This window comes from Onthophagus taurus, chromosome 1 (genome assembly GCF_036711975.1).
Source record: "Onthophagus taurus isolate NC chromosome 1, IU_Otau_3.0, whole genome shotgun sequence".
NCBI classification, from domain to species: Eukaryota; Metazoa; Arthropoda; class Insecta; order Coleoptera; family Scarabaeidae; genus Onthophagus; species Onthophagus taurus.
In genome coordinates, this window is record NC_091966.1 from 20568503 (window position 1) to 20582995 (window position 14493).

Genomic DNA, 14493 nt, shown 5'->3' on the forward strand with positions numbered 1-14493 from the left:
GAGAAGAGTTCGTCGCGGTTCTGCGGTGACTTGCCGTATTCTGGATTCTAACAGACTTTTAATTACTCCACAGATTGTTATCTATCGTAATTGCCGTAGTGTCCTAATGGTATTTGCATATTGATCGATTCTCTTCACGTTCTCTTCATATTGATCTATTGGGACAAGACCATAAAGAGATTTTTAAAAAATCCCGACAATACACTAAATAATTATAAAATTTTCAAATAATAAGATTATTATTTATTTAAAAAAATTTCTAATAAAATTAGATAAAATAAATCAAAAATATTAATATTTGTATCTTACTTCTTAAATCCCATAGATGGCACCACCACTCAATGTAAAACTCGTACACACTTAGATAAGTAAGAAATCTGTAAATAACTGTCAGTTTGACGTTTAATACGAAACACATTGGACACGTCGATTTCCAAACAATAAGGATATTAACCTAAATTGCAAGTGAATTTATTGAGTTGATCATTGTGTGGAAATTTTGTAACGATTGGAGATAGCAGAAAAATGCGCAGGGCTCACGCTGGTAATTACTATGAGCCCCTTTCTCAAAATCCTAATGAAGTCGAGGAAGAAAACGATCGGATGGCCGACGAATTAAAAGATAAAATTCATATACTCAAGAGTCTTTCCATAGATATTGGCAATGAAGTGAGATACCAAGATAAACTATTAAGGGAAGTTGATGATGATATGGATCGTACCGGTGGGTTTCTTGGAAATACTATGAATCGTGTGTTGAGGTTATCGAAGGGCTCACATAACTATTATATTCTCTATTTGTTTCTATTTGCTATTTTTGTATTTTTTGTATTGTACATAATACTTAAGTTTAGGTAAAAAAATAAATTTTTTTAATAGACATTGATTTAACCGTAAGTTTCTTGGATTCTTTTACTTGTAAATATTATTATGTACCTATTTATAAATATAATAAAAAATAATATAATTTATATTTTGAAATGTAATTTATATTTATTTCTTAAATTTTAACTTTGTTTTACTCAACCATTGTATCATTTTAGGTAGTACCATTGACTATTTTATATTTTTATTATTTTTTGACTATTTTAGCACGATTACAAATTTCACATTGCTTAATGTAATTTGTGACTGTTTCTCTCATGTTGTTCCACCAATATCTTCTTTTTAAATATGCCAATGTTTCTTCTATACCTCTATGATTTGATTTTCCAACGTGGTGATTTTCTACGTGTTCTATTTGTTCGCCTTTATCGCTTACAACAGTTACACGCTTCATACATCTGATTAGTGTTGGACCGTTGTCATTAAAGTATTTCGCGTAAACACTGCAGAAATCTCTGTAAAGGGATACTACTAAAGTACAAATAATACTTTTCATTTGACGCCATGTATTCTTTCATAAGATCCAATATCAATTTTTCGTTGTTGTCTTTTGGAATTCGAGCAGTTATTATTTTTCTGTTGTCTTTATTTACTTTACTTCCTAATAGTTCCATTGAAGTTGTTATTTCTTTTACTGTTCCTACATTAATGAGGAACTGCACCTTTTGTTTATCGATTGGTTCGTCGATAATTTCGATAGTTTTATCAGGTTTTATGGATCGATTAGAATGTCTTGTATCATTGCCTATTTTATACCAGACTGCTAACCGCTACGTAAAAATTGGTAACGCGTAAAGTGTTATTTTTGGATTTGTTATAATAATAATGGATATGATTAAGAGATGGCAGCACTATTTTTGATTTATATTCCCCCTCTTATATTTTCTTGTACTAATAATAAAAATTGTTTAGTATTTCTTTTTTAATTAATAAATAAAATTTTATTGTATGAAAACATTATACGTTTTCCGTAAAAACCGGTTGTTTCTACCAGTTTATTTTCATTAGAAAATAATATTAATTTTTAGAGAAATTTTTTCAATACTTTGAACAATTTTAAGAGTTGTTCTATCTGGTTTTAAGTTAAGTACTTGGAGAAATCCCGAGATAACTGACAGGTTGTTTCCACCAGTTTCTACGGAAAAAGTTGGTACAGGCGGGCTTAATGTCGCAGGCGGAGTTTATTTTAGTTTATTTGCTTTAAATATCTATAATTATTATTTAAAACTAGTTATTAAACCTAAAATTATTGGTCTTTAATTGTAAACAAGCTTTATCTTTTATTAATATTTTGAAATAATATAGTAATTAGACGAGGGGTTAAAAGGCACGGAAACAAAATATATTAAAAGGTCGAGCTTGAGCGGAGAGTAGAGGATTTCCATTTAAAGTCCATCCTAAATAAAATATTGAAACATTTATTGTAGTACTTGAGGTAGAGGTACTTCAGATAGAGATACTTGAGGTAGTGATAGAGGTACTTGAGGTAGGGGTACTTGGCTGGAGATACTTCAATGAAGTGGCGAACCAGTTCGCGTATCGTGTAGATCTAGCTTTATACAAGCATATGTTGTTTCTTCTAAGAAGAAAACCTTTCGGAAGAAGAACACATCCCTGGAAGAGCTAGAGGTCGAGCTAGAGAAATAAAGATAAATAAATAAATAAACAAACAAAGATAAAATTATTCTTAATTTTTAAAATGTTATTTTCTTTGAAAAAAGTTTATGTCTTTTTTATGTATGACTCTTTATTCAACTCAACGAGGCCTGCATTTTTGTCTCCCATGGTAACAATACGATTTTCTATTTTAATTTTATGTTTCAGATTTTTAATGATGCGAAGAATTAATTTAGTATTTAAAGATTTTATGTTGACGTTCTTATTCCCACTCGTTTTCCCTCACTCTTTCACCTTTATCATCTGGCGAACGTTCCTTATGACCTTCAGTCCAATTTCATCCCTCATCATGTTGACTCAAGTTACTTAATTTTAAAGGAAATTTTAACGTGTTAATTGTAAGTTTAAAAATTTTCTTTCTTTTTTGTTTTCTTATATTTAGTTATTATGGTTCTTTCTCTACAGGTTTGGTAATTTGTTTTGTCGTTAATTTTTAACATTTATTTTTAAACACTGAAAAACGAGATTTACGATGAATAGAAAAACGGGATTTTCATTTTTTGGATTTTTCAATTTACTTTTCAAGTTTTTTTACATTTGAATTTTTCGTAAACGGAATCTTTTTGAAGAAATACTCTGAAACAATACTCTCTTCACTCTCGATGCTCCTACACCGACGGTAATTATATATATTTTTTATCTGTGTTTTTGTTATATCTGAATGTTCCTTAGTCCTGCCTGAAGAAGAACGATAATCGTTCGAAATCTTCGAAGATAGCACCGAAATAAAATATTTTCATCGTTTATACGACTTTTAATTTTTTTAGCAGCAAAAAACCATACAACTTACCTGGAAAAAAACCACCAAATCGATAATAGAGGCATCTCCAATAGGTTCCGAGATCAAGAAAACCTTAATCCCTCGGGAAAAATCAAGCAGGTGCTCCAAACTCTATGGTCTCCCCAAAATCCCAGTAAGGCTGCTCCGGATCGGGGACGGTGTAGGACCGTTTTCCAAGTGGCTGACAAGTGCAGGGCGTCGTCTCTCTTGTTGAAGGTACCGTTCTTCTCTATTTCGATGGACTCGCGGATGAGTCTGGTGTTCCAATGTGGAACGTTGGCTATTTCCATATCTGAAGCTGCTAGTTTTCCATATATACATATACATAGAATAATCATGCAAAATAATTTGATATTAAAATAGTATTATTTAAGTGTTTGCCTAACCTATCCTTTGATATGGACTCCCTCAGCTGATAGAATAAGAGTCATTCGGCTTGCGCATACTACATATCAATCCTATTATTCCACGTGGAAAATAACCATGATGCTCTGATCTCAATGAGAGTTAGTACTTTCATGGAGGCATTGTCGTTAGCGAGGCTTACAAACCCTCCAGCATGCCTATGAAGTGGGTATATTTGCATCATGGTTATTTTCCACGTGGAATAATAGGATTGATATGCTGTATGCCCAAGCTGAATGACTCTCATTCTGTCAGTGGAAGGAGTCGATATCAAAGGATAGGTTCGGCAAACACTTAAATAATACTATTTTAATATTCAATTATTTTGCACGAATTTTCTATTTTTATGTACATATGGTACACCGGCTCAAGATATAGAATTATTCAATATATTTTCCACGAGGAATTATAATAAAAATTGCATATATACGTATAACTAAAATATTCGTGCAAAATAATTTGATATTAAAATACTATTATTTAAGTGTTTGCCTAACCTACCATTTAAATGACTCCACGTATCTACCGACTGGAAGTCTGGCCCCTAGTTCACCCTAGTTAGAAAAAAAATAATTTTGATTAAATTCGCTATAACTAAAGAACGGTTTGACCGATTTCAATGTTCTATATCTCAAACGAAAGCTTGCGTCTGGCTGAATAATTATGTGTAAAGCATATTGAACACTTCCATATCTGAAGCTGCTAGTTTTCCATATGTATATGTAAATAGAATAATCATGCAAAATAATTTGATATTAAAATAGTATTATTTAAGTGTTTGCCTAACCTATCCTTTGATATGGACTCCTCCGCTGATAGAATGAGAGACATTCAGCTTGCGCATACTACATATCAATACTATTATTCCACGTGGAAAATAACCATGATGCTCTGATCTCAATGAGAGTTAGTACTTTCATGGAGGCATTGTCGTTAGCGAGGCTTCCAAACCCTCCAGCATGCCTATGAAGTGGGTATAGTTGCATCATGGTTATTTTCCACGTGGAATAATAGGATTGATATGCTGTATGCCCAAGCCGAATGACTCTCATTCTGTCAGCGGAAGGAGTCGATATCAAAGGATAGGTTCATCAAACACTTAAATAATACTATTTTAATATTAAGTAATTTTGCACGAATTTTCTATTTATATGTACATATGGTACACTGGCTCAAGATATAGAATTATTCAATATATTTTCCACGAGGAATTATACTAAAAATTGCATATACCGGGTGTCCCTCAAAAGTGGCTCACCCCCATATTTTTCTTTATTATTGGTGATATAAGAAAACCATTTGGAATGTATAGTTAGGTCGCTTAAACGGATTATTACGACATGAAACCATTCTTTTTGTATTTCCGGTTACACCGGATGTGGGTACTAATTTCGCTATTTTTTTAAATCTATAATTTTTTTTCTTCAGTTGGGTAGACAGTATAATTTCACATAACTTTTACTTGAAAAAATTTTCACGATCGCTTATAATTTTTGAAAAAAAAAATTATTTTCGTTATTTTTTAACGTTTTAGTACCTTCGGAAAATGTATTACAACTTTTGACGCATAGTAGCTAGGTTAATAGTACAAACTACGTTATGTCCCTCTTGATTTGCTATTCCTCGAGCAGTGCTATGCTTTAGTTAGTGGCTCTTTTTTAATAATGATGTAAATTAACAGTTGTATTAAATTAGTTTTAAAAGAAAAACGCTATCCAACAATTAAATTTAATTCAATTGTAAGTTCAAAAAAAATAATTTTCTAAATTTTCAAAATGCTCCCGCCTCGATTTTGACATAATTGTATCTTGCTTATTGTCGATCTAACGACTCGACGTTATTCCTGCGGAGATATTTAGGTAATACAATTTTGTAACTCGATTTATTTTCCAATACCTCACGAGACCATACTGGTGTATTATACAGCTCATTTTTGATTTTGCCCCATAAAAAGAATCTAAAGGTGTGAGGTCAGGTGATCTGAGAGGTTTTAACCAAAATAAAGTAAACAATCCAAATTATAATGTACAGGGTGGGCAAATTTGGGTGTTATTATAGGCTATCTCAGAAACTATAAGAGATACAAAAAAAGTAGGTGCCATGTCCCGGTCTCTTTTTTCGATACTAACCCAATCCTGCAAACACCAAACCTCTATCTTCTTTTGTTTTTAAGTTATAGCCAAAAAGTCAAATTTTCGTGATTTCAAAAAATGCTCATATTTCGTTTATTTTTGAAATTAGAGAAATGGGGTTGATACGTTTTTAAGACACTTTTTTAAGTAGAATATACTGCCGTTGAAAAATTTTAAAAATATTTGATGATTTTTGAGATACAACACAAAGTTGTGTTTTTTAAATACAAACTATCGTAGATTATGGTGTTACTAAATTTGAAAGAAGATACAGGTTTGGTATTTGCGGGATGGGGTTAGTCTCGAAAAAAGAGACCGGGACATGGCACCTACTTTTTTCGTATCTCTTATAGTTTCTGAGCTAGCCTATAATAACACCCAAATTTGCCCACCCTGTATAATGGACATTGTAAGTTACTATCAGCTACAGAACATTTAGTGTAAAAGAACAAAAAATAAAGAAAAAAATAAAAAATAATTGAATTAAACTTAATTGTTTGATCGGGTTTTTCTTTTAAAACTAATTTAATACAACTGTTAATTTACACCATTATTAAAAAAGAACCACTGATTAAAGCATAGCAGTAATCACTGCTCGAGAAATAGCAAATCAAGAGGGACATAACGTAGTTTATACTATTACCCTAGCTACTATGCGTCAAAAGTTGTAATACATTTTCCGAAGGTACTAAAACGTTATAAAATAACGAAAATAATTTTTTTTTCAAAAATTATAAGCGATCATGAAAATTTTTTCAAGTAAAAGTTGTGTGAAATTATACTATCAACCCAACTGAAGAAAAAAAAAAATTATAGATTTAAAAAAATAGCGAAATTAGTACTCACATCCGGTATAACCGGAAGTACAAAAAGAATGATTTCATGTCGTAATAATCCGTCTTAGCGACCTAACTATGCATTCCAAATGGTTTTCTTATATCACCAATAATAAAGAAAAATATGGGGGTGAGCCACTTTTGAGGGACACCCGGTATACGTATAACTAAAATATTCGTGCAAAATAATTTGATATTAAAATACTATTATTTAAGTGTTTGCCCAACCTACCATTTAAATGACTCCACGTATCTATCGACTGGAAGTCTGGCCCCTAGTCAGAAAAAAAATAATTTTGATTAAATTCGCTATAACTAAAGAACGGTTTGACCAATTTTAATGTTCTATATCTCAAACGAAAGCTTGCGTCTGGCTGAATAATTATGTGTAAAGTATATTGAACACTTCCATATCTGAATCTGCTAGTTTTCCATATGTATATGTAAATAGAATAATCATGCAAAATAATTTGATATTAAAATAGTATTATTTAAGTGTATGCCTAACGTATCCTTTGGTATGGACTCCCTCTGCTGATAGAATGAGAGTCATTCGGCTTGCGCATACTATATATCAATTCTATTATTCCACGTGGAAAATAACCATAATGCTCTGATCTCAATGAGAGGTAGTACTTTCATGGAGGCATTGTCGTTAGCGAGGCTTACAAACCCTCCAGCATGCCTATGAAGTGGGTATATCTGCATCATGATTATTTTCCACGTGGAATAATAGGATTGATATGTAGTATGCGCAAGCCGAATGACTCTCATTCTGTCAGCGGAAGGAGTCGATATCAAATTATATTTTCGGCAAACACTTAAATAATACTATTTTAATATTAAATAATTTTGCACGAATGTTCTATTCATATGTACATATGGTACATATGGTACACTAGCTCAAGATATGGAAGTATTCAATATATTTTCCACAAGGAATAATATTTTTAATATTTTAATAATAATATTTTATTTCTCCATTTTACAAAAAAGCATAGAGTGCGTCATTTTAACAATAATTACATTGTGATATAATACAAATTGAATTCAAATATTAAATTGGAAAAACATGTCAATGGTATACAGCGTGTCCCGTATCTTCCGCATCAGAGCATTATACGATTGTACGATACATTATTCTGAAGCGATCTTTCTAATAAAATTTTTTCGAAATGTTTATAATAACCGCACGGGAACTGTTTAAACGAACTGTTTTTCGTCCAATCAGCAGATCGCAAATCAGCCTCAGGTAGTCGGTGCCTCCTTCGGCCGGTCCGCTACGCCGATGATAACTCGTTTCCCACGTGTACTCACCAATAGATTCGTCACGGAAAGAGAAATAAACTTTTTCGGTGAATCAAAGTCGTCCGTTATTGGTCGTTGTTAAACAGTTCCCGTGCGGTTATTATAAACATTTCGAAAAAAATTTATTAGAAAGATCGCTTCAGAATAATGTATTCTACAACCGTATAATGCTCTGATGCGGAAGATACGGGACACGCTGTATACCATTGACATGTTTTTCCAATTTAATATTTGAATTCAATTTGTATTATATCACAATGTAATTATTGTTAAAATGACGCACTCTATGCTTTTTTGTAAAATGGAGAAATAAAATATTATTATTAAAATATTAAAAATATTATTCCTTGTGGAAAATATATTGAATACTTCCATATCTTGAGCTAGTGTACCATATGTACCATATGTACATATGAATAGAACATTCGTGCAAAATTATTTAATATTAAAATAGTATTATTTAAGTGTTTGCCGAAAATATCCTTTGATATCGACTCCTTCCGCTGACAGAATGAGAGTCATTCGGCTTGCGCATACTACATATCAATCCTATTATTCCACGTGGAAAATAATCATGATGCAGATATACCCACTTCATAGGCATGCTGGAGGGTTTGTAAGCCTCGCTAACGACAATGCCTCCATGAAAGTACTACCTCTCATTGAGATCAGAGCATTATGGTTATTTTAGGTGACGTCCTTTGAGGTCGGGGCTAATTGATCGTCTCTTTTCTTATTATGACTCTATCTCACTTATCTACATTTATTCTCTTTTTGAGAATAAACAGTGCGTGATGCAACCCAACATATACAGTTGCCGATTTTATACATATGGTTAGCAATCTGGAGTAGTATAATCAATGGTAGTACCTACAAGTATGTGAAAAACGACATTAAACAAATTACATTACAATCGTTTTATACATTTTATGAAATTTAGATATTGCATAAAATGTTGCAAATCATTGTCACATTATTGCAATTAGGAATCATCACTGTTAAATGCTCCAATATTGAATGAAAATAATATTGCATACATAATATGCATGGCTAATCGCAGAAGTTTAATATCGTAATGTTTCAATTTCTTCTTGCATATTGATAATAAGATTGAGATTGGGCTATGTATTGGGCTTTGTGATGGTGTTTTGAGGAGTTGTGGACTTCACAGAAGTTAGCACCTAATTTTTTTAAAACTTCAAATTTCTCTTGAGTTCCCATTGCACTCCATTGAGTTCTATAGTTCTATACCATTTTTAATAATAATTCCGCAAAAATAGGCAAAAAATCGATATCGACTTTTTAACTATTAAACGAATGCAGGTATCAAAAAATGTTATCAAAATATCTTTTAGAACTCGTGAGGTGCTATCCAGAACTCCTATAAGAACTCCAGAAACTTTTCAAAATATTTACCCCTCCGGGACATTTACGAAATCTCAATGTGAATACTTAAAATCGCGCACAATTTCTTAAATATTAGTTTTACGGCATCGAGCCTTAATCATTTTCGTTAGAACTCGTGTGATGCTACTCAGAACTCCTGGAACTTTTCAAAATTTTCACCCCTCCGGGACATTTACGAAATCTCAATGTGAACACTTAAAATCGCGCACAATCTCTTAAATACTAGTTTTACGGCATCGAGCCTTAATCATTTTCGTTAGAACTCGTGAGGTGGTACCCAGAACTCCTATTTCTTAAATTTCTTAAATGTTAATGTTTAGATTGTCAATGTTAGATGAAAATAAACCCAAGAACTAATATACAGGGTGTATCTGAATGACTGCAACAAACTTCAAGGGGTGATTCTTTAGTGAATTTTAAGGGTACTTTGGTATATGAACTATGGGCGACTTCGGCTCCCCTAAGGAGCTACACCCCTCCAAAAATGGCGAAAAATTTTGAAAGTATGTATCCCAAAACTTTTTTGTCTCTCTAAAATTTTTCCAAAAACGACTAATTTTTGAGAAAAAAAATAATAAAGCAAACACTACCCGTTAGACAACGGGGTTGTCGATCAAAAGTTGGAATGAATTTTAATGAAAAAATCTTAGTAGGCTTTGAAATCTTTGTCAGAAATATTTTTGACGTTTAAGACGACTAAGTAATAAAATATGGGGGGTGCCATTTAAAGAAATGAAGTTATGGTACTTCCAAGTTTCGAAAAGGTAACGTGCCATAGTAAAGTTACCAAACGTTCTAGACAGCCATACTCGGCACCAAAACATACTCCATCATGTTGCTTAAGCATGTTCCGAATCCTAAATTGATACCCCAAAAATCAAGTGTTCTCTGATTTTTTGAACAAATGTCTGCTGGAGCAGATTTTTCTAGAAAAATTCGAATAACTCGAGAACGGCCGAATCAAATTGCAAAAAGTAAAGTCAATAATAAACCTTGAAAACAGACAAATCCAAATATGTAAAAATATACAGGGTGTTCCATTTAAAAAAATAAAGTAGGTGGCGACTTCCGGTATAACCGGAAGTGTTAGATATTTGAAAATATATTAGTCGAAGAGAACGCAATTGATAATACTTAAATCTGAATTTTCAAATTTGTATTTTGGCCAGAACCCTGTAAAATTCTAATGGACGGTCTTCGTGGATGCCCCTGTATATTATTTATATTCACTTGAGCACAACAATATTTTGTTTGTGTTCATGTGCGCAATGTGAACAGTACTTAATTAATATTGCACTTGGGTTATTTACAAATAAATGTTTTGCTAAATGTGCAACATTACAGTTGGTGTTTAATTGCAATATACTTTTTGTGTAGTTTGTCCGCATAAATATTGGAAGTGAGACTAATAATTTTGTTCTGTATTGATAAATATTTTCGGAAATTTTTTTACCATTTAAAAGAAGAATGTTTTTTCCGAAATTTAAAATATCACTGTTTTGATCTACAGTGTGACCCATTTGAAAGCGGAACGCCCTCGTAAAATTTGTATATATTATCCGATTTCTATAATTATTTTTTGAATTGTAGAGCGTAAAAAACTGTACCTTAGGATAAAGAGTCATGTTTTTCTTAAAAAAAACCAAGGCCTACTATTTCACGTTTTAGATGAAAAAAATAAAGAAATCATATTAGGAAATTTTTTACAAAAAATCTGAGTACACCACTGCATTAAGCTCCGTTTGAAATGGGCATATACCAAATTTCATCAAAAATGGTTACAAATTAATACCGTTACAGATAATGAAAAGTATAATTTTTTATCAATTAATTTAATCTGTAACAAAAGTAAATAGTTTTTGTATTATTGTCTGTATTTTATTACCTTTTTTGTCATGGTTTACTGGGATCAGATCAAATGAATCTAAACATTAACATTTAAGAAATAGGAGTTCTGGGTAGCACCTAACGAAAATGATTAAGGCTCGATGCCGTAAAACTAATATTTAAGAAATTGTGCGCGATTTTAAGTGTTCACATTGAGATTTCGTAAATGTTCCGGAGGGGTGAAAATTTTGAAAAGTTCCGGGAGTTCTGAGAGGAGTTCTGGATAACACCTCACGAGTTCTAAAAGACATTTTGATAACATTCTTTGATACCTGCATTCATTTAATAGTTATTGCAAATTTTGTGATCTCGTTTTGTGAACTTAGCAACCCAAAAAGTCGATATCGATTTTTTTGCTTATTTTAAATAGCCTAAAAAATGAGGTACTAACTTCACAGACGTGTTTTGAGGTGCTCTCAGTCTCTTTGTACTGCCGCGTGGTTATGAGCCGCCTGTATGCAAACTTAAAAACGCCACCCCTCCCACAAAAGTTAAACAAGGAAAATATACCTATAAGAAATCAAGGACAGTAGAATCTAACAGGACTGCTACATTCATCGTATTTTTGTAGTCCACTACGGGTTGGTTGCCCGCACTCTACGTCACACTATTTGCCACGCCTGGTAACTGTCTGTGTTTTTAGAGGTTATATCATAGACATTAATACGTCTAAAAACATAAAACTTCAAAAATAATATCAATATAATATAGTTCGTTTTTTTTCTATAATACTTGTTAATGTAAATTTTTTAGGGTTTCTGTTGGTATTATCCAGGACCCTTATAAAATTTGTGTTGTTTTCCTGATTTTTAGTAACATTTTCAGCTCTGATTTTCAGTAACTAAATAGTTGAGGTTAAAATACTAATAAATTTATAGATAAATACAATTTTAACGAAGTACATATTTGTTGTAAAAACGTGCTACAAGGTAATTAAATAGAACAAAACACCTTTTCTAGGTAAATAAATGACAAATAAACACCCCACAACATTTTTTATGCACCTTTTCTTTTTGAATAACGAAAGCTGAAACGTCAATGTGACATATTTATTTCAAAACATGATAAAACAAAACTCTCTGTTAATTTTGCCAGCTTTACAACAATTTGGCAGGTATTATAGAAAGAAAATGAACTATATGTGTAGGATATAACCTTTAAAAATACACAGCAAACGTATAGACCATAACAACAGCTGGTCGTGGAAAATGGTGTGACGTAGTTTGCGGGCAGGTTGTCACAACAATGGATGTAGCTATTTAGATTCTACTGTCCTTGATAAGAAATATTCTTTATTAAGTAAGTTATAAAATGTATGTTAAAATAAATTAACACATATTATTATAAAATATTTACTCGTCTTGCTTTTATGCTTGCAAAATTTTTAACTAATTCAAACTATACTATCCATAATATCATTTTCTGTAGATATTATGGATAAATCTGTTAAGCGCTCTTGACTCATAGATGACCGTAAATAGTTTTAAATAATTTTTAATTTTGAAAAACTTCTCTCTCCTGAAGCAACTGACACTGGCAATGTTAAATAGATGCGTCATGTTATCGTAGTATCGGGAAAAACATCACTTAAACTATTTTCGTACATATACTTTTTTACATATACTTTACATTATGAGGTGACATATCTGTTTTAATAAATGTTTGTATTGCTTGTAATTCTTCGAAAAGAATATTACCGTCTATATCGTGATCCTCTTGATGATTGGCATTTGTCAATATATTGACAAATGCCAATCATATTGCGAATAATTGTAAATATATGTCATTATTTTCTTTTAGTAAATCTTTCAGTGATAGAAGACAAGGTGGTATCTAATATGGCAAAAAAGAAATTAATTTTGAAATTGTCTTTGTTAGTAAGGATCGGTTCATTATCTGACTCATATTCAAATTGTTTTTTCTTTTTTCTTCTGCGAACATCTGAAAATGTAGGTTCCACATCTAAACTTTCAGCTATGTTCTTTGTAGAATTCACAATTGATTCAAATTTGTCATCTGTCCGATAGACGTTTAGATATAGTGTAATTTGCTCGATGGATTCTCATGTTATATGACGGATCTTGCATCATTTTGTCCAGAAAGTCCACAGTGTGTCCAAAAAGCTTCCTCGGCTGAGCCACCTAACATGACAAAAAAGAAGTAAATCTTCATATTCCGAGTCATTGTCTTCAAGTTGATTACGGAATAGACGCATCCTTAAACTTCGCGCTCTTATCGAATTAGTAATTGCTACATCCATAATATCCTTAACTTTTTGTTTGTTTTCTTCTACTTTTAACGGTACGTCTTTTATTATATCTGGTAAATAATTTTTAGTTGCCGATGGCAATAACATTCTAGTTGATCTACTATACAATCTTTCTACAGGACTTGTACCGATTTTGTTTGGTACATTCCGGAGATGTAGTAAATTTAGCCATATATCTTCATTATTCATTTCTGATTTCTTAATTATTCGTTTCGCAATTTTGCAGTAGCCTCGGCTTTCCCATTTGCTTGTGGATAATGAGGGGGTTCCATAACCTTGGAATACATCTTTGTATTTTTCTATAATCATGTGTGCTTCATTTTCTAATTTTTCTATAGAATCCAAATTATTTACAGTAATTGTATTACAAAATTTTACAAGACCCAGTTTTACACATGTATCGGCTGACAGAAGTTGACCATGTTTATCATCAACCACTTGAAAATTAAGAGCATATTCTTTTCCTTTATGAAGACATATTAGAGTTTTTCTCCAATAACTTTAATTTGATTACCTCCAAAGGAATACAACTTATGTTTTGATTTATTTAGATTCGGTTCATTCATAATATTTAGATATTCTTGTCCAATAATACATACATTTGCTCCTGTATCAAGTTCACATAATAGTTTTTTCTGTTTACCACTAATTAAAAATTTTAAATCAGCTTTTACTGTTCCTCCTTTGCATGAATCATCTTTAATTTTCTTAATTTCAGTTTCCGAATCTGTAGAATAGAAAAGATTTCGAATTTTGTTGTACTTTTACTGGTTTATTTATATTTTTGTTGTCTAAACTAGACAACAAAGTAGACAACAAAAATATAAATAAACCAGTAAAAGTACAACAAAATTCGAAATCTTTTCTATCACGTCTTTTTTATTAGTTTATTCACTAAATTGTCGG

General features: G+C 31.7%; 1 protein-coding gene and 1 long non-coding RNA gene across 3 annotated transcripts; both read left to right on the forward strand.

The window, feature by feature from the left end:
• The first annotated feature begins 392 nt into the window (after window positions 1-392).
• LOC111419000 (blocked early in transport 1) lies at window positions 393-971 on the forward strand. Its single transcript, XM_023051742.2, has one exon. The coding sequence runs from the start codon at window positions 526-528 to the stop codon at window positions 856-858; it is 333 nt and encodes a 110-aa protein (XP_022907510.1). The 5' UTR covers window positions 393-525; the 3' UTR covers window positions 859-971.
• Window positions 972-2623: 1652 nt separating this feature from the next.
• LOC139430915 (uncharacterized) lies at window positions 2624-3613 on the forward strand. 2 transcript variants are annotated; one of them, XR_011641267.1, is made up of 3 exons: window positions 2624-2900; window positions 2968-3181; window positions 3330-3613. It is a non-coding gene; the product is annotated as an uncharacterized lncRNA (long non-coding RNA). The 2 variants fall into 2 exon arrangements; XR_011641268.1 differs by having other exon boundaries at window positions 2625-2900; window positions 3333-3613.
• Window positions 3614-14493: the final 10880 nt, after the last annotated feature.